Source organism: Bemisia tabaci, chromosome 1 (genome assembly GCF_918797505.1).
Source record: "Bemisia tabaci chromosome 1, PGI_BMITA_v3".
In the NCBI taxonomy this organism is placed as follows: domain Eukaryota; kingdom Metazoa; phylum Arthropoda; class Insecta; order Hemiptera; family Aleyrodidae; genus Bemisia; species Bemisia tabaci.
The window spans coordinates 87,295,066-87,321,531 of NC_092793.1; the positions used below are offsets into that span (position 1 = coordinate 87,295,066).

Here is a 26,466-nt window from a genome sequence, read left to right on the forward strand (position 1 = left end):
AACAGATAGACGATTAAGAATCATTGACTTCTAATATTAAACATTTATGGCATAAGAATAGGAAAGGCAGGATCAGGATCAAACAACCGAGGTCGCTTTTGTGGGTGACGAGGAAGAGCATGATTAGGGTTGCCATTTGAATTTTTCATGTTTTACCCACGGAAGGGAGGGGCAAGGGGGAGTCGAACAAAAATAAGTCCTCATCGAAAAATTTCCCTCGGTGACAAAACAATGAAAAAAACAGGGACGTTCTATCAATTTCAGGGAGTCGTTTAAATGAGGAATGATTCCCCGTTGGTGATTTAGCCTTCAATTAGCGAGAATGCTTCCCACGAATCATGAAATGGGAAGCGGGAGGGGCATAGTCAATGTGGGAAGGTCCTCCGCTGGTGATTTCGCCTTCAGTTAGCGGGAATACTTCCCACAAAACATGCAATGGGATGTGGGCTCGGCATAGAGTACATAGAGTCGTAATGTAACTGGGAGAGCTGGCGCCATGTTCTGCTCGACGAATTCCGAGCCCGGTGTGCGCCGAGTTCGGGTCGCTTTTTCGATACATTTTCGATCCAAAATGGCGGTGTGGAGTACATGGTAATCCCTATCTCCTTTGTTGTTGTTGTTGTTGTTATTGTTGTCATCGGATGGCCGGGTACCCGTGTATCGCAAACAATCGATTATGTATCGAAAAAGTGACCCGGCGTCACACAGGAGTCTCGGAATTCGGGACATGGAAAATGCTTAAAAGTGGCGCCAGCTCTCCCACTTACATTACGACTCTATGTACTCTATGGGGTTCGGTGATACTGCAGTCAAAATGTGGGATGGTTCTCCGCCGGTGATATCGCCTTCAATCAGGGAGAATACCTTTCATCAACTCATACAAAATGCGATGCGGCATTGCCAAATTGTACGTAAATAAAAGATTTGTCGACCGACTCATGGATTTACAAACCCGTGAGTCGATCGACAAACCCGTGAGTCGATCGACAAACCCGTGAATCGATCGACAAACCCGTGAGTCGATCGACAAAAGCCGTGAATCGATCGACAAACCCCGTGAATGATCGACAAGCCCGTGAATGGATCGACAAACCCGTGAATGGATCGACAAACCCGTGAATCGATCGACAAACCCGTGAATCGATCGACAAACCCGTGAATCGATCGACAAACCCGTGAGTCGATCGACAAACCCGTGAGTCGATCGACAAACCCGTGAGTCGATCGACAAACCCGTGAATGGATCGACAAACCCGTGAATCGATCGACAAACCCGTGAATCGATCGACAAACCCGTGAATGGATCGACAAATCCGTGAGTCGATCGAATTTTGTCGATCGAATCGGTGTCGATCGATTCACGTCGATCGATTCACGTTTTGATTTTTCGATCCATTCATGTCGATCGAATCGATCCGGGTGTTTTTGAATTAACTGTCGATCGAATCGGTGTCGATCGATTCATGTCGATCGATTCACGTTTTCATTTTTCGATCGATTCATGTCGATCGAATCGACACCGGTTTTTTAACAATTTGTCGATCGAATCGGTGTCGATCGATTCACGTCGATCGATTCACGTTTTCATTTTTCGATCGATTCATGTCGATCGAATCGACACCGGTTTTTTAACAATTTGTCGATCGAATCGGTGTCGATCGATTCATGTCGATCGATTCACGTTTTCATTTTTCGATCGATTCATGTCGATCGAATCCATACCCTCCGTTTTTAGATACGAGCGCTCCGTCTTTATGTCTTTGGGCTATGGACAACCGAAAATTTGGAGGTTAGGTTTGAGGTATGCAAGATGTCGATACTCAGGGAAGTATCGATACTCGTATCGATACTGGTATCGACTCTAAGCATCGATACCGGTATCGATCATCGAGCTGAAGTATCGATACTTATGAGGTATCGATACCATCGATACTATTTCTGAATTATGCCGTGATTCTGAGTGTGCATGTGTCTGTCGGCCGTTAAATTCCGCCAGATTTACGCCTCTCTCGAAAAAGCCCTGTTCGCGTCCTTAGTCAACTATTTTGCATAGAGAAAAAAAAGGAGGTGTTTGCATTTCGGGCATCTTGGAATTTTTGATGACTTGATGACGTAGGTGGGTACAGTGTGAAGGGGACGTCCCTGTACCCAGCTGTACCCACCTACGTCATCAAGTCATCAAAATACTCCAAGATGCCCGAAATGCAAATACCTCCTTTTCTTTCTCTATGACTATTTTGAGCCCTTAACTACAGTTATCGAACTGAGCTTTTACCATTTTATTGAAGTATAATCATCTTGAGAAACTTGATTACTCCGTCGTTTGTCACAGTGCATCATGAAGGTGAAATAGAGGGGAGAGAATTTTTCAAAAAAGAAAAAGAGGCCTTCTTCATGGCCAAATCAGATTAAGTATCGATACCGTCGATACTGGGGTCTTGGCATCGATACTGCATGGTATCGGTATCGTGGAGTATCGATGCCGAGTATCGTTAAGTATCGATCGTCGAAAGTATCGATACTTTGCAAGTATCGGCAGGGCTGCCAGAACGTGTACTTTCGGTACACACGTGTACTATCGATTTTCGTTTTGGATTATTTTGTACTTTTCAGAATTCGGATTAATTGTGTACTTTCGCCGTTTTGTGTACTCTGTGTACAATTTTTTTCAAAATTAGGAAATAATCTCGAGTTTTCAATTTTTTTCTCTCAAAGTTATAGATTTTTGTTCCTTGCCGTTTAGTTGGCTGCAAGCTTTCACTCAGGGCTGCCAGAACGTGTACTTTCGGTACACACGTGTACTATCGATTTTCGTTTTGGATTATTTTGTACTTTTCAGAATTCGGATTAATTGTGTACTTTCGCCGAATTTTGTGTACTCTGTGTACATTTTTTTTCAAAATTAGGAAATAATCTCGAGTTTTCAAAGAATTTTTAAAATTTCCCGCCGAATTAGTGGCGCAAATAATTTATTAGGCTAAAATTCCCGCAGAAATCCCTCTCTGTTATTCAATGGTTGATTCTACCTAATTCTACTCAATCGTGGGATCAAATTGTAGACTTCCAAGTACTTTTGGCGTGCTTTTGTGTATATTTGAAAAAAATGTGTACTATTTGTGTACTTTCTTTCTCGCGGATTATTTTGTACTTTCCCCAAAATTTCGGATTATTTTGTACTTTGGACTCAAATTCTGTGCACTTTCTCAAGTCCCGTTTCTGGCAGCCCTGAGTATCGGATAAGTATCGACACCCCTAGCTATGCATATGGTATAGGCATGTCATCATAGAATAATAAGGCTACGCCTATAGAAAGGACACTCTCGCAGATTTCGTGACGAAGAAGAAGAACAGGGACCTGGAGCTCTTGAGCTGGAGCTGGCGGGTATTGTTTACATTCAGAAATGAAAATGGCGGCAATAGCCAACTGTAACACTCTAACTGTAGCTGATCACATTGATTTTATCAGTCATCTGGCCAGCATGAGCACGACGAGGCTGTGGAAATCGTTTTTGTTACATTAATTTTGATACTCAAACTCTTTTACTCTGTGGCAGTGACTTTTACACTTACATAACATTAGACTCTTCTTTGGCACCACTGATTACATTTGGCAACCCTGCAATTAGCTGGGCCCTACTATTACATTTGACAACCTTGCAAAGAGCTGGCGGGTTCAGAAAAGTATAGGGCAACGGGACCTAACCAAACCTGGACACAACAGGCGAGAGTCACAACGGCCGCTTACGCGAGTGACTCTTCTATAGGCGTTAGCTTTATTATTCTATGATGTCATGTGGTATAGGAGGCATGTGGTGTGCAGTATTCGTATCGTACCTCGTACCCAGTACCAGTTTCAGACTTTCAGTCAGTTACAGTTACGATTGAGTTCAGATCCCAACTGGTCACCTCTCCATCTGGTATGGGCAGACACTATAAAAATAAAAAGAAGACTAAAACTGTTAGTCCTTCTTCTGGAAAGGAGGTAATTATAATTATGAGTCTATTATACCGCTAACCATGATAACTGCCGTGATGTTCTTGTCCTTGCGGGTAATTTTAGGCAGAACCTCTAGTAGACCCCAACCACCGATAAACACTTGACACTGAAAGTATGAAAGTGCAGGAGTGCGTACTTAATTTGAAGAGCTTGGAGGACATGGCACTCAAGTGCAGGTTTTGCTTTTTCAGGAAAAACTTGTTCGAAGTTTCACAATTGCATGGAACCTTACGGTGGAGAGAAAGTTTAAATTCATTTCATTATGCTTTTAAATTGGAATTTAGTCGTATGTTTCACAAAATATATTTAGGAATAGTTTAAGTTGATGCGTCAAGCTTTCTAAGGTGGTTTAACTGCCATGTGCTGTATCGCATGCTAGTCCACCACGTTAGAGATCTTGAAAAATCACCTTGAATTGAAATCATTTTATCTCAGTATTTCCCAAAATCATGCTTGGTGATTTCACAGAAACCTAAACCGCGGGAATTAGAATGCCATAAAATTATAAGTACACCAAAGGACCCTGCACACTTCTTATGGGGAAGGCACGGTGATCGACTTTCAATTTTTTAATTGCATTTAATTATTGTCATTATTGCGCCAACTTTCTGTGATGCACCTTTTTCGCACAGTACGCCCGTCGTTATTCAATTATTTGGCGACATTGAGCTTGAAAGATTCCTCATTTCAGCACTCAAGTGAACGGCTGGCTGTGTGTTAACAAGAAAATCAAGGAAACTCCAGCATCAAGCAGCAGTCTTATCTCAGATTCTGCACGCCTTCTTGCTTGACCATCCAAATCAGTTTCATGAGGAGCATGAAAACAAGAAAGTCTGAGAATAATATTGCACGTTAAATGACCGAGAGTGGGAGGACAAAAGCCTCAGAGTAGGCAGGAACAGATAAGAAGACTGAGATGCGCTAAGTTTTCCCTTATTTACATCAGGCCTGTTTTGCAATGCCTTGTTCTATTTGACTCTCGACCGTTGAATAATTAAATACTTACCTAATGACGGGCGTATTGTGCGAAAACGTTGCCTTGTACTTAGGAAGATGGTGCAATGATGACTTTTGACCAGCATCTTGAGAGGAATTGAATGCAAGAAAACATTAAAGATCAATCGTGGTATTTTAATTTAACGGTGTTAAACTTTGTTTCTCCAGCTTTGGCACGAACTATTTTGATTTCATATCAAGCGAAAATGATTAACAAACAAGTCATTAAACTAGGGTTTACCTAGTCTTCTAGTGGGACTGCCGAAGGTCCTGATGAGCATGGCGGCACTGCCAAATTTGGCACATGGTTATTTAAGATAAGATAAAACTTGGCAATTCTTGAGCCATTAGATAGAATTAGTGGTTCCTTAAAAGTTTTTTAAACTTTGGGGACTTTCATTAAGGTGATTTGTCCAGCTCAAGTAACGTCGTCAACCTGACATGCAGTTTTATCGCATCGATTAGGTCAAAAATCTTGGCAGATTTTGAATTTTGAGCCCCATAATGGACAATAGCCCCTGCATTTGAGCCCAAAGAATCATTCATAACCCAAAAATTCGGAAAATTCTGAGAAATGAAAGCAGAACAGTGTCAGGAAAAAACATCGGATTCGATATAGCTATCGATTTCTGAATTGAATGCGAGATTTTTTTTCTAACTCTATTCAGCTTTCATTTCTCAGAATTTTGCCAATTTTTGAGTTTCGAATGATTCTTTGGGCTCAAATGCAGGGGCTATTGTCCATTATGGGGCTCAAAATTCAAAATCTGCCAAGATTTTTGACCTAATCAGTGTGATAATACCGCATGTCAGGTTGATGACGTTACTTGAGCTTGACAAATCACCTCAAGTTTAATTACGTTAGATTGAGGATTTAGAGGACTGATGAATCGGCGCTACACTTCTCCAAATCATTGGTTCTCTTCGCAAATAAAACTTTTCTCGTTTATAAATATGATGACTTGCCAGGAACTGCTGCAGTAGACTTCAGCAAACGATTTGATGACGCACAAGAACCTCTTGCCTCTATCTGGCGGGATAAACATTGCACTTAACTTTAGCCCAAGTGTTTTGCCAAATGTGACAGCACACCTATCTCATGACTTTTCTGACTTAAAAGTCAAAATTTTAGTTTAAAAGTGCAATTTTTGTGACCATTGTATGTTCCTTTCGGAATGAATTGCTGAGGAATCCATTATCATGACGAATTTATCGCCGAAAATAACTCTTTTTACTAAGGAACATGGTGGGCGAGGGTCCAGAGCGAGCTATCATGAGCGGGAAAAACGGCCTTTATTTAACTCGCGCGACCCGAGGTAGAGCAAGTTGGAGTGCCGCCGGGTACCTTTCACGGAACTATTTCCGAAATGTATTCGTTCGGTGATTAACAGGCGAGCGAGGAGCGGAGCAGGTCTCGTCTTTTGTTTTGCTGCGTTCGAATTGTATGTGTCATTAGCCTACCTGCACTCGTTCAGAATTCGATCGTTTTGGGTGGGTCTTTTGTAAATCGATCGTGACAAGTTCTAGTTGTCTTTCGATGGGGGGGGGGGGGGGAGGAAGGGGGGGTTTACGATAATGACAGAAAATTTTGAATTAGAAAGAGTTAGGGTGCTGAAATATTTAGGAAAGTGGATATCAGATGATTTGAAAATGAAAGAATATATAGGAAAGGTGACTAGGGACTTTAGGGGTAAGATTAATATGCCATGGAGGATTAAGGATTTCATAGGGAAGAAGAGTAGAAAATTAGTCTAAAATTTGTTAATTGGAGCTAAATTAAATTACTGTATATCTCCTCTTGGAGAGGCAAGTAGTAAAGAGATAAGAGATTTACAAAAGGGACAGAATTCTGCCATGAGATATATACTGGGGTGTGATAGGGGAAATAGAATAATTGATATGCTGGAGGCTCTTGGCTGGCTACGCATAGAATTTCTTATAGAAGCCAGGATACTCATTTTCATATTTAAAATGAGGAAGGGACTGATTGATATAAGAGGTAACGAGTTATTGAAGATATTAGATAGGAGAAAGGGAAGAAATTTAGAGTTGAAATATAATGATGTTAGAGATGTAGATAATATGCTGTTCTTTAAGGGATTGAGAGATTAAGTATACCTACATTGTTCGGTTGTGAGAAATGGGAGGAATTGCAACAGGGAGCATTTAGAAATAGGGTAGGGAATGAGTTAATGAAATTTCAAAGAGAAAATTGGGGAGATGGGGAACTTCTACCCAGATGGTACAGGTGGAAGGAGTTTGGCCTGTAGATAGTAGTTTAGGGAAAAGTATAAATTTAGATTAATAGGTTAGGGATTGGCTGGATTTGAAGCAAGCAGATGGGATTAACCCTTGAGGGCTAGGTAAAATATATTTAAAAAAAAGTGATCCTTTCGAAAATCCGAATTTTGAGGCAATTTAGTTGCTTTTGTGGGGTTTTTGGTGGTGAAAAAACTCCGGGAAAATCCCTGTGATACCAGGAACCTTAGTTCTTTCGATTAAAGCAATAAGGAAAAAAAAAAAAAAAATGGCGCAACAGGCCCATTCGCGTCAACATAAAAAATCTTATTCTACTAGTCGAGAAATTCAAGAAATTCGCCATTTTCAAAAGTCCCATAAGGTGGGCAGGGTTAACCCCTGTCGGCTCACGGTCTAATAAGGATTGATTCCATTGCATTGCATGTAAAACTTAATTTAATCTAGAAACCGTGTACATGTTCGGAAAGAACGTAAAATATGCGAACGTAATGTGCATGTAACTTTTCCCTGCGTTGCCGAATTTCCGAGAAAAATCGTCCCAAAGTGACAAAAATGCCAAAAAAATCATCACGTCGAAGGTTCTAGTAAGTGAATCATGACTTTTATGTGGATTGTGGGACACTTTTCCCCCGCAGTTTCTGTTGTTTGGTATTTGGCCTGTAGCAGGCATCTTGAGAACCAAGTACTAACTCAAGGTGACAGGAATAAAGTGGTGAAATGGAGGGAAGGATAAGGTGGAGGCACCTTGAGGGTCTGTTGTGTCACGTTCATCTGAGCCATTACATGTTCAGTGGGACGCATTGCAATTTTCCATTTTTGATACGTTATTTGTAGTGAAAGAAAACTTGAAATTCACTTCCTAGAATCTTCAACGTGATGAGTAATCCAATTTTTGTCATTTTTCAAGAAAAGGAAGAAGAAAAAGAAGAAAAGAAGAAGAAAAAATGGGCGTGGAAGAAGTAGTTGAAAGTTAAAGTATTGTTTAGTCATGAAGGAAAAAATACATAAATTGTTTAAAATCTCATTTCTTCTATTTCATTTTATTTAATTTTGTTTCATTCATACCTATTAAACCATAGTGTTAAGATATACTTTAAATGTGTATAAAGCTCCTCATAAAGGCAGGCGGAAAGGGAAAGTGAAGGTGGCAAAAATTTTAAGAATTGTTGAATGTTTAAGTTACAAAAATGTAATCATGTGCAGGGCGGAAATAAATATTGTAAGTATTATTCAGGAACAACGTGTATAAGAAGCGATTTTTCTCGGATTTCCACCACTCAACCAGTATAAGCAAACGCATAATTTGAAATCTACAATAAAAATTACTCCTGCTCCATGCTCCCTGATTTAGAATGATGTGTTATAAAGCTATAGTTAATAACATAACGAAAGTGGTGAAGCGCATGTCTGGGCAAAGCTGCCTTTTGCCACACCGTACGACACAAAGACTAATGCAGAGGTGTTTGAAAATACGGCCAAAAATGCCTCCATGCATTTTTATATTTTGAACCCTTGCCTTGGCGTGATAAAGTAGCTCCCAAGATGCCTTAAACTGGTCGCGTTTTCTCTTCGAAACGCCGGGTTAATTGCAACGTTGCCATTTTTTAACGTACAAACCTTTAAAAATTCGTATTTACTCTTCTGTATCTTAACCGATTTCAATTACCTTTTTTTTTTTTTTAATGTTCCCCCTTAAACAGAGCTTTCTAACAGAGTATAGTTATTTGGGTTTTCTTGGCTTTGAGCGGCACTCACGCGGTTTTAGCAGTTTTTGGTAAACACAAAAAGTTAGTTTTTATTTTATTACAGTCTTGGAAACGAGGGAATCTGCACAGAAACCAGCCTAAATATCTAAATGAAAATTCAGCCTTTCTTCTTTCTAACAAGCACAAGATCATCCAGGGGAAACGTCTAGTTTCCGAGATACGACCGCTCTAAGTTGGTCAAAGTCGGTTTTATGCAATCGGAAACCACTGACAGGACTGCATGGCGTTCAATTAATTGTGCAGCAGGGCTCTTTTATGATCTATTTATTACAAGGAATAGTTACACATCTGAATTAGACAGAGTTTTCAGCTCAGGCTTCCGGGTTTGGACGTTGCCATTCTTCAAAGTAAAAATCTTTAAAAAATCATAACTTCGCTACATTTTACCCGAATTCGATGAACTCTCTCGTCAAAATTTTACTCTTAAATAGAGCTTTTCAGTGATGTGTAGGTCAATTGGTCTGCTTAGCTCTGGGCGGTACTCACGCGATTTTAACGGTTCTTTGAAGGAATTTTCTTATGAATTGTCAAAACCGATAAATGTTGCTCAGTGCCAAGTAAACTCAAATAAATATACACCCCTAGAAAGGTCTATTTAAGAGAAACATTTTGAAACAAATCTGAATTCGGTTGAGATGCAGAGTAGGTAATAATGAATATTTTACGGTTTTCACTTTAAAAAATGGCAACATGGCAACCCGGCGTTTCTAAGCCAAACCATGACCAGTTTAAGGCATCAAAAATTGATACATTACATACAGGGTGTTCGAAAAGTCCCCTCCCCCCCTCTAACTTTTGACCTAATTGAGGTAGAGATTTGAAACTTGGAGGGTGTTCCTAGATCAAAGGGAGCTACTTTTTGACCCCCCCAAAATTTTGGGGGGGTTACGGACCCTAACTTTTAATTTTCAAATGGGAAGACCCCTTTTGTGATACCTCGTTCGAAAGAGCATAAAAAAAGAAAATTTTTCGCGCAAACCGGAAGTCATTATCTCAAACCGTGTCAAAATAGCGGCCGGTCAAAGTTCCAAATGACCGAAAATTGGCACCTGTGCTATTTGCTCATGGATTTGCTTGAAACTCGATATCCTGGGGTATTTTGGCACGAGAAAAACGAATTTGACGTTAGATTTTCAAAAAAACCCTAATTTTTCAAAATGGCGAACGGTTTAGGCTCAAAAAGGCCGAAAATTTGACAAACTCGATTTTTTCGCCAATGGATTCACCTGAAATTCGGTATCTGGGGGTATTATGACCCGAGAATAACGAATTCAACGTTAGATTTTTAAACAAACCCTAATTTTTCAAAATGGCCGCCGATTAAAGTTCAAAATGGTCAACAATTGGCAACCTCGACTTTTTGCCGATAGATTCGCCTGAAACTCGGTGTTTGAGGGTATCTGGGTGAAAGACAAACGAATTCGACGTTATTTCACCGAGTTTCAGGCGAATCTATCGGCAAAAAGTCGAGGTTGCCAATTGTTGACCATTTTGAACTTTAATCGGCGGCCATTTTGAAAAATTAGGGTTTGTTTAAAAATCTAACGTTGAATTCGTTATTCTCGGGTCATAATACCCCCAGATACCGAATTTCAGGTGAATCCATTGGCGAAAAAATCGAGTTTGTCAAATTTTCGGCCTTTTTGAGCCTAAACCGTTCGCCATTTTGAAAAATTAGGGTTTTTTTGAAAATCTAACGTCAAATTCGTTTTTCTCATGCCAAAATACCCCTAGATATCGAGTTTCAAGCAAATCCATGAGCAAATAGCACAGGTGCCAATTTTCGGCCATTTGGAACTTTGACCGGCCGCTATTTTGACACGGTTTGAGATAATGACTTCCGGTTTGCGCGAAAAATTTTCTTTTTTTATGCTCTTTCGAACGAGGTATCACAAAGGGGGTCTTCCCATTTGAAAATTAAAAGTTAGGGTCCGTAACCCCCCCAAAATTTTGGGGGGGTCAAAAAGTAGCTCCCTTTGATCTAGGAACACCCTCCAAGTTTCAAATCTGTACCTCAATTAGGTCAAAAGTTAGAGGGGGGGAGGGGACTTTTCGAACACCCTGTAATGCAGATAGGGCTACGTCTCGTCTTATCTTTCCAAAGAAGCCCGTTAAATTTTCAACAATCAGGCTGCTGGAAATGTAGGAGCTTTATCCAAACTTTTGTCATACCTAAATGTCAAAAAAATAGTATCCCTCTCTTTCCAAAATTAGCTTTCTGTAATAATTATGGTGTGACGGAACAGTTATCAGAAGGCATTGAATCTTTCCCAATAGCTTGGGAGAGTTAGACTTTTATTTGTAAGTAGGTATGTTGCATGAGCAGAAATAATTGTTACCTGAGACGAATTTAACATTTGATAAAAATCTATTGATGAGAACTTAAAAATTGTCTGGAAAACCGCCAAATGAAGTGGCAGCACTGTAACTGGATAGGTCAAATGAATGTATGCAAAAAATTTTCGATAGACAATCTGTTCATTTGGAATTCGTTGATGAAGCTGTCACGATTGAAACGTCATTTATGGAAGTGGTTCCGATTGAGCTGCATTTGCTTCTTTTAATCGACCTGCGTTAAGGGCTATGATTTTGTCAACAGCTATTCTGACACAATCGCATCAGTACTTCTAACTTTTATTTAATCTTTATTTCGATGATCTATTTACTGCTTGAGCAGACAGTACAACGTTCATGAATCTCATCTGAATCTGAGAGAAATTTCTCCTTTTTTTTTCAGGGTCAAAAACCACCAGATCGAAACTACCCCTATACTGAGATCGTCCGTGAAAATGCTGCCTTTGTTGACTACTACCAGGTATTTGATCGGGATTTTACTTCAGAGAAATGTTCACGACTGTGGAAATTCCTGATGGTGTTTGTTAACAGTTGTCGACTACTCTGTAGTCCTTAACTAAGTCATAAGTAATTAGTTAAAAAAACAAAGAAAGAAACGAAGTTAGAAATGAATTAACAAAAGAGAGAATAGGTCCTAATTAGAAGACGGCTTAATGCGCCAGATGAGCAAAATAGAAGTGACCCCAGTAGGGCTGACTCCCATCACAGGGCTGATCTCCCACAGCTATTGTTGTTGCAGACGTAAAATATTAAAGTATTAAACACAGTTCAACAGTATACTTAGGCCCAAGTAGCATTTTTTGGGGAAAAAGTTGCAACACGTTAAAATAATATTGCCAAAATGTTGAAATGAAGTTTCAACTATGTCAAAATTCTAAGATAATGAAGAACAAAGAACAACCCATGTGAAGGATTTTAGATTTTAGAAAATTTCCTTTGTGAAACAAGCACCTAAGACGTTTTTGCAAAGGAAAGAAATTTTGAGTCTGAAATCGCAACTTATTTTCGGTCTGAAGAATTCTCCTCACTCCTGATGAGAAGCTCACCCTTTATGAAATAGCTTCAACCTTTGCACATAATGCTCTGGGTTAGAACAATTCTTATTTCAAGCTGAAAATACGTGACTTGTAGGAGGAGGCATAACAGTGCGCAACTCAAAAAGCCCTGTCTTCTACTGCAGCCAACCGCGGTGTTATTAGAAATCTTTAGTTATTCACTGACTGTTATGTTCAAGCCAGTTTTCTCTAATCGTAAATAGAAGGGCAAGATCTGAGAAGGTTTTAATCAGTTCCAATCTAGTGTGACTTACCTTGATTTTTTCCCCTCTTCTCTTGTAGATGCAAAAAATTTGTTCAGAGGAAGACTTTGAGAAGATGATGGAAAGTTTCAAAGAGGACCTTCCATCTGCATTTCGTATAACTGGCTGTTCTAAATCGGAGGCAAAGCTACTGCTGAAAATTGTGGAGAGTGAACTCTTCAAGGACCTTCTCAATACTGATACAGAATTCGAAGATAATACCAGGAGACCGTTTTGCCTACCTTGGTACGTATACAGGGTGTCTGGTAGTTAACGTACCTAACTTTCAGGATCGATTTTTCAGCTCAAAATATGACTATTTTTCCTTTACACATTACACGTATGTCCAAAAACGCTTCATAAGTGAGTTATGCGCCTCCAAAGTTGCCATTTTTTTCTTTCAAATTGATGTAACTCCTCGTTATTTTGTCGTAAGTAGCTGAAACTTGGTGAAGGGGGGTATTTCTTAGCGCACGGTTCATTTCTCGTGTTTTCAAGGACTTGCGTCTTCGGGAAATGATGTAACGAGCATTCCTGAATTTTAAAATTGCGATAACTTTTTTGATAGATGATATTTGGAAAAATGGATCACACCACGTGAAAAAGCGCGAAAAATCAGGGCTTCTAGGTACCGCACAAAATTTTCCAGAAACGCGTCATTTCGACGCAACAGAGCTTCGAATAAGTTTCAGATTTTCGAAGCTCCTTGCTGAGTAGGCAATTTTTACTGCAGGGACTATAAGAAAATTGCCTACAGAGCAAGGGGCTTCAAAACTCTGAAGGATGAATCCGTCGCGAAAACTTCGGCATTTTCAAAGTCCCTTGCTCCGCAGGCAATTTTCTAACAGTCCCTGCTGTAAAAATTGCCTACTCAGCAAGGAGTCTCGAAAATCTGAAACTTTTTGGAAGCTCTGTTGCGACGAAATGACGCGCTTCTGGAAAATTTTGTGCAGTTCTCGGAGGCCCTGATTTTTCGCGCTCTTTCACGTGGTGTAATCCGTTTTTCCAAATATCATCTACCAAAAAAGTTATAGCAATTTTAAAATTCGGGAATGCTCGTTACGTCATTTCCCGAAGACGTACGTCCTTGAAAACACGAGAAATGAACCGAGCGCTAAAAAATACCCCCCCCCCCCCCCTTCACCAAGTTTCAGCTACTCACGACAAAATAACGAGGAGTTACATCAATTTGAAAGGAAAAAAATGGCGACTTTGGAAGCGCATAGCTCACCTATGAAGCGTTTTTGGACACATGTGTATAGGAAAAAATAGTCATATTTTGAGCCGAACAATCAATCCTGAAAGTTAAGTACGTTAACTTCCGGACGTAGATTCCTACTTCATTTTTCAAGACAAAGAGCCTCACAGCACTGTGACTTTAATCCATCATTTTATTCTTGGAATTGGTATTTTCAGGTATCCAAACAGGCTTGGCTGGCAAATCCAAATTACTCGCAAAGATATTCGTCGATCTAGGGCATTTTTCAAATTGCACAACTTCCTAATCACAGAAACAGGTTGCGGAAGTATCAGTCGACAGGAGGCTGTATCAATGATTCCACCGTTGTTGCTGGATATCAAACCTCATCACAAGGTATCAAGTGAAAATAAAACGATTTCATGAAAGAAGGAAGGGTCTTAAGGAACCTCTCCTAGCCCCATATGCATTTCTAAGGTGATTTAGAACGCCGACACCAGGCTTTTATCAGTCATTAGTTCAAATGAAGTCGGAGACTGTGGTAACGAATGAGGAACTGACCCCAAGAAATGTGAATTTCATCTTTCCTAAGTCCCCCTGCCGGCCTGAGAGGAAGAGGGTTTATTTTGATCTTAAAAGTCAAGGTGTTGACTTTATCATTTTTAAAATTAAGAGGTATGGAAAATTCTAATCTAAATTGACTCTGAAAAGTCCAAATTTGGCCCATGCCTGTCCAAGAGACTGACCTGTAAAGGCTAAAGGCAGAGCCCCCCCCCCCCCCCCCCCCACACACACACACACACACAATACTATGTAGCATAATTGACGTTGCGGCTTGAGCATACATGTTTTCCTTGGTGACTGACAAAAAAGAGTCGAAATTTTATGGTTTCGTGGTCCCCGAGAGCCTCGCCATTGGGGCATATGAGGGGCGCTTTATTTTTTGAATTTTCAAATTTAAGATCTCCACATACCCCATCAGTGAAGCTTTGATGGACGTCAGGATCATATTTGGATTCTCTATGACCACTTACCTACAGAATCATTGCTTTTGCCTTCGTGTCAATTTGATGACATAGCATTTCGTGTAGGGGATCTGTCCTCCACCTTTTGGAGTCCATCTTTCGGGGAGGAATAGGCCACTTTCAGACTTTTCGGAATCAACTTTTGTCAAAATAGTGCTTACCTCCTGATTTTGATAGAATATTTTCAAAATTTTGCGGAAAACCGTGATTTTTAAGATCAACTGAATCCTAAGGAGTTAAAGGTGAATTTTTAATAGGAACTTTTTTGCATGCTACAGAGAGGCACGGAGGGGCTTCAAGATAATGAAATTCCGTTTCTGCAGGGTAATTCCCATGATTTGTTCCCCCAATTTGTTCCTCAACTTTGTTTCACTAATAATAACCAGAAAGAAAAGCCTTGCGCAAGTGACCTTGAAGTTAAATGTAACCAGGGGTGCAGAATGTTCTCGATCACGCGATCATGATCGCGTGGCCGCTCACGTGAGAATTGGGGAAGGCTGTAAAAATTTGCAAAAATTGGGGGAGACTTTTTTTCCATGTTTTTGGGGGAAAAATAGGGAAGTGTATTGTTTTTTGTGCGTGCTACCTTTGGGGAAGGATACTATCAAGTAAGTCGTTTTATTTGTTGGAAGTGTTTCAAGCGCGGTGCTTGTGGGGAAATATACTTTTAAGCGCATTGCTTTTAGGATAGGAAACTTTTAAACGCGCTGTTTTATATGCTGGAAGTATTTCAAGTGTGTTACTTTTGGGGAAGGAAGCTGATAAATATGTTGTTTTATGTAGAGGCGCAATTATAGCAAAACAGCAAATTTTGGAGACGGCAAATAAAAAATTGGAGAAGGCCAAGGACTTTCTGCTCCCCTGAATGTAACCCAATTTGATATTATAGTCTTAAGTATGTCTTTACATTTGAGGTCTCTCTTATCATGCGGCATTTTAATTTGAATCAGTAAAATGTTAAGGAGGTAGAGCTTCGCACAAGAAAAGAGGTATATGCATCTCCCATAAGAATTGGACCCAGAATGGAATCTTATCAAACCTTCACCTTTAGTAGAGGAAGGTTACAGAAGTTCAAAAATGCCAAGTTTTTTATCTAGCCCTCTCGGAGGGAGGGGACAGGGGTTCTTCACGCTGATCTCCGAAATTTTTTAACATTTTACAGCATTTTGACCATTTAGTAAGTATACATATGAAGATGAATATGCCATACATAATTTCCCTTCCCCCTTTAAGCGCTCAGCCGATAGGCGGCGCTTATTGCTTTCGACCAGGCACTAGAGCTCTAGTATGGTAGAGCGCTCCAGCGATCAAATGGCGTACCAACTCATCAATCCCCGAAACACCATTTTTAAAATTTTTTTTTTGATTACCTGATAATACCTCTGTGAATAAAATTGATTACAAATTAGCATGAGAAATAAATATCAGTCCTAAAACTCTCTTTGCTGTGTAGTTTATAGTTATTTCACAATTATCTCTGAAAGTCCAGGATGCGCTTTTTTTTCTCCGAAAAACTTTACCACTAGTGATAACCTTATTCGGAGCTTAGTAGAATTCGCCTACATCTAGGTTGTGTCTTTGACCTAGGTGCTGGAGAGTATTGCCATCTTTTTGCCCCTCTCTGATTGGTTCATGAGTTCTGGCCTCGCTGGCCCTCTTTTAGCCTTGGCCTAATGTAAGCAATGGTCCTCACTGCTACGACTCAGATGACACTACTTTCCCATATTTGCTTCTTGCTTACTTTTTTGTTTTCATCTAGTTAAGTTTTCATCGTTCGTCCGTAAGCCGTCCGCCTCGTAAAGTTTGTGTTGTGAAATTTAAGAGTGTGGAAATTTCTGTAGTATAACTGTATATATCTGAAAGTAGAATATCTGATGTCTTCATAACATCCTTGTTACTTCAAAACTCATGAGCATTGAATTTAACTAAGTGTCAAAAAATCTAAGATATCTGAAGTTGCCGAAAATTATGTACTTTCAAAGTCAAAGATTTTTTGCGGCACCAACAGTTTCATAAATCTTCCCTATAATATTCTACTCTGAAACTACTACATTCTACCTCTCACATTGCTCCATAACAAAGGTATGTGCTAGCCGCTTATTTGTACTAAAAATTCTAGGTTTAATCACTCATTTTGACCGTGTAAGTCGGCAATCACATTACTCGGTCTGCGACGTTGCAGACTTCCTGTCATACTTTATTTTTTCAACGGAAAACTACTCAACCTCAATTCTCTAAAGCTGCGGTGATTTTTCTTCTCTGTGCCAAGAAAATTCTACAAAAACTTCAAGGAATGATGTCGATTTGTTCTCCTTTAAAAAAATAACATGGAGGTGGAGATTTTCAGACACTGCAAACGAGTTATGTGATTGCCGACTTACACGGTAGATTTACTCATTCACTCTCTGGTTTGGTTCCGTCAGATCACAAGATTCAGTGCGTGACACCTTATGTGCTATCTCTGCAGACTTAACCATTGGCATTTGATTGCTCAATAGGAGCAAAATTTCAACTGACCTGTTGGCTACTTTTCAACAAAGAAGGTAAATAACCGTTCACACCTACAACCTGATTTTATGACTTACAGTAGATATGGCTTTCGTCTGGCATCCTTTCATGCGCCTCGTCGTCTAATAAACGTGGACCTACTTTTAGTTGATTCCATGAATCGGTAAAATGGAATAGAGGGAATAGCTATTGAGATTGCAAGTTTCATTTATATGAGGAAGTTTTCATTTCTGCAACCTGATTCTGTAACTTTTGACTTCTCGCTTCAGTTCGGTATTCCTGCCGGTGACACTAGATTGAAGATGCCACTTGGTCGATTCAACAATCCGTGACTCGAGATACAGAATTTGGTCTTGCAAGTGGATAAGAAAATCTAATAGATTTAAGTTATTGGCAGTTTTAAGACAGCTTTAAGTTTTACAGGTAGGTAAGGAAAGGTACAAAATATAGGAATGAGCGTCCTTGTATTTTTCCATTGAGTTCCTAAAAAAATATTCCTTCTTTAAGACCAGGAAAAGTCTCCTTGGCAGAAATTGGAGATTAGATAGTTTAAAGTCGAAAACCCATTTCGTCAAATGATCACTACGGCCATCTCTCATCCAGTTGGAGAACCTTTACTTTTGATTAAAAAATTCATGAACCACAGAGACTTTTTGGAAATTAAGTTCATAATATTATTATGAAAGTTTTTTGAAGTTAAGTCTTTGTTTACATTCTCAAAGTATCAAAAGTTCCACAGTTTGATCGTATTTCCTCCTAACTTTATCAGCTTATGAGTGATGGTTTCTAATTTACTCAACTCCTCAGCAGGCAAAAAATCCATGCCTTAACAGATACATATAAGAATCATGCGTTTCAAAGAAACCTACCTACCCTTGAGTCCTTATCATCACTCAGGAACCAGAACCACCGATCTTTTCTGCAGGTGTCATGAAACATTCATAACAAATACTGTTGCAATCACCCTTATCCTACATATCTATGCATTGTAATTCTAGTGATCAGCTCCATACTCACAATGTAATTTCTGTAAAATACAGTTCGATGGTGAAACTACCAGACCACATATCTCGGTTTGTGACATTGTAGACTTCCTTTCATACTTACTTCTTTACCCGGAAAACCAACCAACGTCAATTTTTAAAAACTTCTGCAATTTTTCTTCCCTGTGCAAAGAAAACTCTGTGAAAACCGAGGAGCAAAATTGATTTGTTGTCCGTTAAAAGAATAAAATGGGAATGGAGATTTTCAAGCACCGCAAACGAGATACGTGGCCTGGTAGTTTCACCGTCAACTTGTTATTATATACCTACTCACCCGGTATCATAGCAACCCTAATTTTTTATCAAGTACATGACGTGTTACAATTAAAAATCACAAAGAGTTCCAAAAATTAAATGGTTTGATTATGCTTTCCTTTGAGTTTGTCAGCTATGGCTTAAGTAAAATACGTCTGTTTACAAGTCCTACTAAATATGCACAAATTCATGACGCAGCAGATATCCGAGCTGTACATTTGAAAAGGTTAGGAAGTTGAAAGACTGTTGTAATGTCTTAGAGTGGTAAGGTAATTTTACCTACAGATTACATTGAAGACATATTGAAGATATTAATGTACCTGTTACGGTGACTGATTCGAATGTTATCACTACAGAGTGTTTCACATATTTGGGCCAGCATGGTTTATTAATTACACAGAACGAAAGTTTCCTTTATAAATTAAGGCCCAGAGGCAACTTCTGCCTTTGGTTGACCAGAAATTACTGTAAACGTATTCAAATTCCTAAAATATATGAGAAATTAGAATCTACTAAATGATTATTCTATGTTAGATTGTTGTTATTCTGCTATCACACTAAGAAAGAGTATGCCCTGTATGGATGTCTCCCTCCTGTCAGTGGAAACAGGGTGCTCCTGCAGACTCTGGCCTGAGGCCTGTGTACGTACTCTGTCGCGTCAACTTTGAAAAAGCATAACTCCGAAACTAATCATTTCCCCCAACAAGTTATTTGGTTTACTTTAAAGAAAAAAACAAGGGCTATCTTTTGCACACATAATCATAACATTTCGTGCGACTCCTCACGTCGGAGAATTGAAAAATCCAAAATTAAAATTTTTCGAAAAATTCGATAAGCCATAACTTTGCCAAAAATTAACCGATTGTCAATGTCTTATATTGGATTAGAAAGGTCTTTTTATGCTCTTTCTTTCAAAGAAAAGTTCAACTTGATATCTGCAACCATTCAGAAGTTTTGCCCAAAAGTTGATTTTTCTTAGAACCCCCGTCCCCCTCCCTCTGGGGGGGCTAGGTAAAAAACTCGACATCTTTGAACTTCTGTAACCTTCCTCTACAAAAGGTGAAGGTGTGACAAGATTCCGTTCCGGGTCCAATTCTTATGGGAGATGCATACACCTCTATATCTTCTTAACAACCAGCAGGCCAAAAACCAGTGTAGCTTGTTTGAAAGCTAAGGATAAGACCTAAAGCCTGCTTTCGTGGGTTTGTCCTCAAGGGTAAAAGTCTTGAAGGAAAAAGTAGGAATTTCTTCGGTAATACTACCTGCTTTACCTGGATTTGATGCTTAAACCTCCTCACACGAGATAAAAAAGTCTTACTGTTTTCTAACAATCAAATCATAAATTTCTTGAAGTTGAATCTTGAAAATCAAGATAGTTATCAGGGATCATCAAAAGAAACAACTCTTTAAAATGCTTAAATGTCTTGTCCCCAATTTTCTCTTTTTCTGTGACAAAAATGTTGGTTTCTTGAAGAATGTGTACTTAGCCCTTTCATGTTCAAACGGCTTCGTGCTCTGAGCGGACACAGCCTCTTTTTGACCCTTTTTGCTTTGGGAAATTCCTGGTAATAGAAACGCCGTGGTTGAAGTGATGTGGAGTAGACAGATCAAAGCATGAGTTCTCTAAGGTGCGTTAAGTCAATAAAGGAAAACCGAATTTAATGCGCCACTATACTATAATAAGTCGCCACTACACTTTAATAAGTATACGCCACTATATACTGTATAAAATACTATAAGTACCTACTAACTCTTAGCTCTGAAACCAAATTTGAGTAATTTCAACTCACTTTTTTTCCTTCACAAATCGTCTAAACATTGAGTAATTGGGTCTGACATGGTAAGTAAAAAAACCCAATACTTTTAAACACGCCTGTATTCTCTTTTTTTTCTTGTTTTAAAGAAGAAAGAAACGAAACAAATACAGACAGTCCTAGGCCTGCTTAAAGTGTGAAGGAAAGTATTGTACTTATCTTAAATATCTTCCGTCCGCTACTCAGCGCATGGTTATTTTCCGCCAGCGCCGCGAAAAGGGTGGAATACCCGGTTGTCCGCTCAGCGCACAATTTATGCCACAGGTAGCGGGCCGCTGTCCACTCAGCGCACGCAACGGTTTAAACTAGCTTAAAATGACATTCCTCCCTGTTTTGTAAGTACTGGTGCTTTTGTCACTAATCTTCTGTGATAATCTTTCTGTTCTAATCTTATTTTGACAGGTTTTAGACATGTGTGCTGCCCTGGCTCCAAAACTGCTCAGTTAATCGAATTGCTTCATCAGGATGAAGAGTCAATGCCGGGTAAGGTTAATTAGAAAAGTTAATTTCCCTTTTTACCCGCTATTTCCCCCCCCCCCCCCCGGTCAGGGTCACCTTTAATTGGCCATCGTTTAGAAGTGATGATAGATAGCAACCTGCAGTTTTGGTCAAGTTTTATGTTCTGAAATTCCAAAATAGCTCCCTGTTCCTTGAGGGGGGGGGGGGGGGAGTTAGGGGGTCGCGTCTTCTCTCGTCTCGTAAAAAATTTTCCCGCTTCATTTGAGGAAGTCATGAAACTTCCCCAACCTGAAAACTCAAGGAACTTAATCCTGTCCGTATTTGTATCTGTTTTCAAAATATTAACAAACATATACACACCCTGTACATATAAATTGACAGAGTAACTGCAAAAACAAGTATCTCGTTTCCAATGTGAAAATTTCTGCTCCCTTCTCATATTCTCAAAAGAGAATGAACCAAGGAAGATATGCTGAAAAATATTAAGCGTGATGTATGTTTGCTGGTTGAGCTACTTCACTGAGTGCAATTCTAACCCCATGTCTGATCTAAGTAGAATTGCTAGCAAACGCATGCTAAAGAATGTGTTTTCTTAACTTTCAGAGGGATTTGTTGTTGCCAATGACGTCAACAACTCAAGATGCTATATGTTGGTTCATCAGGCAAAACGACTGAACAGTCCAAACATGATGATCGTCAATCACGATGCCTCGTCAATGCCCAACTTTTATGTCTCCGACAAAGGTCACCAGAATCTCTATGTTTCTATCCCACATGTGAACCCTTTTAGTTTGCGGCTCCCAAGAACAAGTGAAGGCACCAAGATGTCTCCATTTTACCAATGAACACATTTAATGCAATAAGTGAGGATAGCAAGTAGAGCTTGCCTTAACCTGTCAGCCCAGCCTTTTTTCATCCCTTCCAAGATTTTTCAGAAATTTTAATCGCGTTATGACCAGTATCATAGAATCCAGGTAGAGCTCTCAAAGTGGGGTCATGTGGCCCATCGTGACGCCACTTTGAGAGTTCTACTATGATCGTATGAAACAAGCTTAAGCAGGAAGGAACCAAGCCACTTCAGCTGTTGCCAAATTTAACTTGGCATTTTATTTTTTAACTTGACAACGATTGTGCGAATTTTTGTGCAAATTGTTGTGAATTTTCTGCCCAGAATGACGCTAATTCCTTATATTTTTCTAAGAAATCGGCCCAAGCGTTCTCATGTGAAAAATTTAATTGTCCAATTAAATTTTGTAACAGCTGATATAGCTTGGTTCCTCTCTTCAAAACGGGGTCCATTTTATCTTGACCTTTGAGTGACATCATCAAGTCAGAACAGCTTAAGTGAAATACATAGTGTCTAGTGTCTACTGTTCAGAAAAAGTACAAATACACTGAAAAAGCACGGATTTCAGAAGGTACAGAATATCGAGATTTTTGTGACAATCTCTAGAAAGTAGCCTCGACGGTATGTGATTTCCTAACATAATCTATTTATCAACATCCCGGTTAGACTCCTTATGTTTTTCGGTGTATTCTTTTGTCATTCCATCCTGCCACTTTTCCAATCCAAATATAATTAAAAATGCATGTAAGGTAAGGGAAAATTGAGAAAAAGGTAAGGATTAAGCAAGGATTTTTGAAAATCGTCAAGAAAGGAATTTTTAGGAAAGTCGGGAAAAAGCAAGGAGAAGGCACGGAAAGAACAAGGAATTAGAGTGATAGGGTACCAGTAGATCCTTGGTACTCTGTCAATTGTAAGAGTTGCTATTTCTTTGCGACATGACTGCAGTTTTTTTATCTTCTCTTTTTCTATATTGTTCTTTTTTTATGCTCTTTTTTCTATTTTTTTAAGTTTCATTGATTTGTATGACCTTACTCCAATGTCAAAGCAGAATGAAATCTAGAACACCTACATAGAGGGATGTCTGTGCCGTTCTCTGATTGGTTCATCAGTTTTGGGCTTCTCATGGGTAGAGATGGAAAGCGTTTTGCGTTTTGAATTTTCATAAAAGTGCAAGAGGAAATAAAGTTCTCAAAATTTAAAATTTGTTAATTTGTTTCGGAATTTTAATATCAATTCCTCAGAGGGTTCTTTGATGATCTTCCTGCTGATGCGGCAGTAAATGCTACCATAATGGAGTGCTAAACATGAATGTGGGGCACAAGGGGGAGCTTGCTGATGCGGCAGTAAATGCTACCATAATGGAGTGCTAAACATGAATGTGGGGCACAAGGGGGAGTTTAGCTCCAGCCGAACCTTCAAACTAAATGAAAACATCTGCACTGCGTGAATGTTATAGGCTTGGGAGACCATGTGACTGATCCATTTCTAGAAAGTATTTTTTACTTCAGTACCTAAACATGCTTAAGTTACGTGATGGCTTGGAGCAAATTTTTTTTGCAGGGGAGCTGGAGTGTCAATGTATCTTGAACAATTAGGATACATAAGAATGATGAAAACTGAGCTGTTAGATGGGTGGGAGGTGAGGGAAAGGAGGAAGGGGGTTGAAAAATTTCAAATACGAAAATAACTGTTTTTAGGCATTTCTTGACTTTCTAATAGCATCTTTAAAAGTTTCAAAAAGTTCACTGAAATTTCATAAAATTTTCCATTGCTGTTCATGAGACTCTTGTGGCCCAATGTGAAGAAACCTAACCAGGAAGAATTCGTACAATTGGATGAGAAATTGATAATAATCAAACTTAAGGTGTAATTTTGGGCAAAAAAATCCATCAAAGTTTAATCAGAACTCAAATCAGGAGTTGGATGCAAGAAAATTGTTATTGCGTTAGAAACTATGTCACTATTTTTGTTGTTTTTACGTGTTTAAACTAGGAGCAGAGGGGCTACCATAAAAACTTAAAACTCATCGACCAATCAGAAAGAGGCACACTTCCTCAATGGAGAAGGAATTGAGATGGCTATACTCTCCCTAAATAGGTACTCTTGTTTCAACACTTTTTGAGTATAGGTCAATTCACAAATGGACTACATTTTGCAATTTGGAACTGTAAATTCTTGCTCGGTTTAAAAACAACGTATGTGCCATTAGTTTCCCTATGCACATAAATGTTTTTCCAGAAGAGCCAGAATTTATAGTTCCAAATTGCAAAATGCAGTCCACATGGTTCAGGTTGCAGCTCAAAACTGGGAATATATTTTTTTTTCAAGCAAAAGAAGGTAATTAAGCGTCTCATATAAAATTTGAAGAGTGTAATGATTTCTTTATTTTCATCTCCAGATGGTAAACGGTCAGTCATGAAATTTGATCGAATCCTTTGTGATGTACCTTGCACAGGGGACGGAACTTTGAGAAAGAATCCTGATATTTGGATGAAATGGAATGCAGCAAATGGTAACAATATGCATGGGTAAGTAGTTAATTTTCTTTTTTTTATTTATTTTGTCCTTCTATTTCATAATATTGATACAAGAGTCATCTTATTCAACAGGCTAAATGAATTTCAATCTTAATTCTTGTTATTGAATAACAAAAGTAATTTAACCTAACTCAATGAGAGTGAGAATGTTTTCACACTACACAGTGTTTTTACATCTACCGTGGCTCATGCCAGTGTTTATTTGTTCATTGCAAAACAGGATAAATTTTAATCATATAACTAGTGTCGAATAATTAAAATGCAGAGAACATCTAGGAGCAATGCTGAAACTGAACTGCATTGTTTGAGGTCTGGTGGTGGAGCACCAGAGTGGGGCTAAAAACTCTTTTTTTTTTTTTAAATCGCTTGACAGCTATATCAGAAGAGATGTCTCTCGTAATATAAATGGACCCGTGTTTTTTTCTTTTCCCCGAATTCTAACGCCTACCGATGGCACGATCCACCTATACTTTGGAATTTTATGAAAAAATCACGTTTTTTCACCTTAAAAATGGGCTAGCACCGTTTGGTTTCAACTTTACGTCTTGAAACTGACATAACCCCATAGTTTTGAAACGCCAAGTTCATCTATGACCATTGCAATGTTGCCAGAAGTATGTAAATTGTAAAATGTCTAAGTGCTGCCGCATCGCACATTTAATTAAAATTTACGATCTTGATAATTGAGATTTTTGATGATTTGATGATTTTTTTTAGGGACGAAGCAGTAACGCTAGAGCTCCAAAAATTTAAGGCAATAGCCTCCTAACACACTACTTTTGATATGAATTGAACATTTTGCCGTGCAAGATGCTCAAGTATTTTTTAAAAATTCGAAAACTTGACCGAAAACGCTGTTTAGGCACCTTAGCGATACTTGGAAGATTTTCTAGTTGGGGCACTGTATCACCGAGTAAGGTTGAATTCGATGGTACTGTACCGCCGAATAACCTGTTATTCGTGGTGTACTGTACCGTCGAATAACCACTTCGTTTATTAAATCATATTTATTAATTTTGCTGTATTACGGTACTCATAAATTTTTAACATGTAGGCATGATTTCTTTTTCCCAGTTTACAATTTCGTATTTTGCGCCGGGGATTAGAAATGGTAAATATTGGAGGTCGTATTCTCTACTCAACGTGCTCCTTGAATCCGATCGAAAATGAAGCTGTTATCCACAGGATTTTATTGGAAATGAAAGGTGGTAATCTTGTTCATTTTTTAATAGTTTTATTTTCATTTGTACTCCTCCTCCATTATTATCTGGGGAGGGGGGAGGCCCAATAGGGTTACATCACCTCCCACCTCAATCATAATTTGTGTTTGTGCTCTTAGAGAAGAAAACAATGTTCCTATGTTGCAGTCGTTTTTCCAAGAGCTGCTGAATAAATAGATTATATCGTTCATATCTAACAAAGTCGTGCTCACCACTACCCTCCCTTTAGGTAGTGTCTGTGAGTGTCAAAGATAATTTATATCCGCGGTTAGAAAAAAAGGCTCTGCTGACTTGAATCATGATATAATTTGACAGAACGAAAAATTTTAAAACTTATTAAGTTTGTGATGCTAAGTTGAAGTATCAAGGTAATCGTTAACTCTGTATCTTTCACCAAAATGCTTTCTCCAAAGTGCTTTCTTCTCTTGGGTAGGTTTGATGTTTTTTCTGAAGGAAATTCTTTAAGATTGTCACGTTTGATCCCCCCATGATGATAAATGACTGAATGGCAACTCATTTTGTCAAATAAAAACCTTTAATGTGGAAAAATCAGGGATTTATGGGTCTCAGACTGGAGTTGACAACGGACTGATCTCAGAAAAATTCTCTTTTGCATTAATGTAATTCATTTCTTCTTCGTAAATTGCTCATTTGCCCCCTCATGCACTGTTTGAAAAAACTAGAAACCCTGCTTTTAGCATAAAAATATGTCATTGTAATGTGATATTTCCCCATTGTGTGGCATGTCATGGAGTAGCTTTCTGTGCAGTTTGCATTATTCATGGGGATGTATAAACAGAGGCGGACTGGCATAGGGGATGACAAGGTGATGCCTCTTTAAACTTCGAATGAAATGGCCTTGCAAAGGTAGCCAAATTGCAAATTTTTGA

The 26,466-nt window shown here is 39.0% G+C and overlaps 1 protein-coding gene across 1 annotated transcript in view; it reads left to right on the plus strand.

Annotated features, from left to right (window-relative positions):
• The first annotated feature begins 3,829 nt into the window (after positions 1-3,829).
• LOC109032920 (tRNA (cytosine(34)-C(5))-methyltransferase Nsun2) overlaps positions 3,830-26,466 on the plus strand; it is a 59,629-nt gene continuing 36,992 nt past the window's right edge. Inside the window, 9 exon segments of the mRNA XM_019045268.2 lie at positions 3,830-3,982; positions 11,756-11,833; positions 12,711-12,916; positions 14,087-14,264; positions 20,916-20,931; positions 20,934-20,996; positions 21,576-21,716; positions 24,218-24,347; positions 25,431-25,561. Of these exon segments, the coding sequence (XP_018900813.2) occupies positions 3,920-3,982; positions 11,756-11,833; positions 12,711-12,916; positions 14,087-14,264; positions 20,916-20,931; positions 20,934-20,996; positions 21,576-21,716; positions 24,218-24,347; positions 25,431-25,561 (1,006 nt within the window). The 5' untranslated portion in view covers positions 3,830-3,919.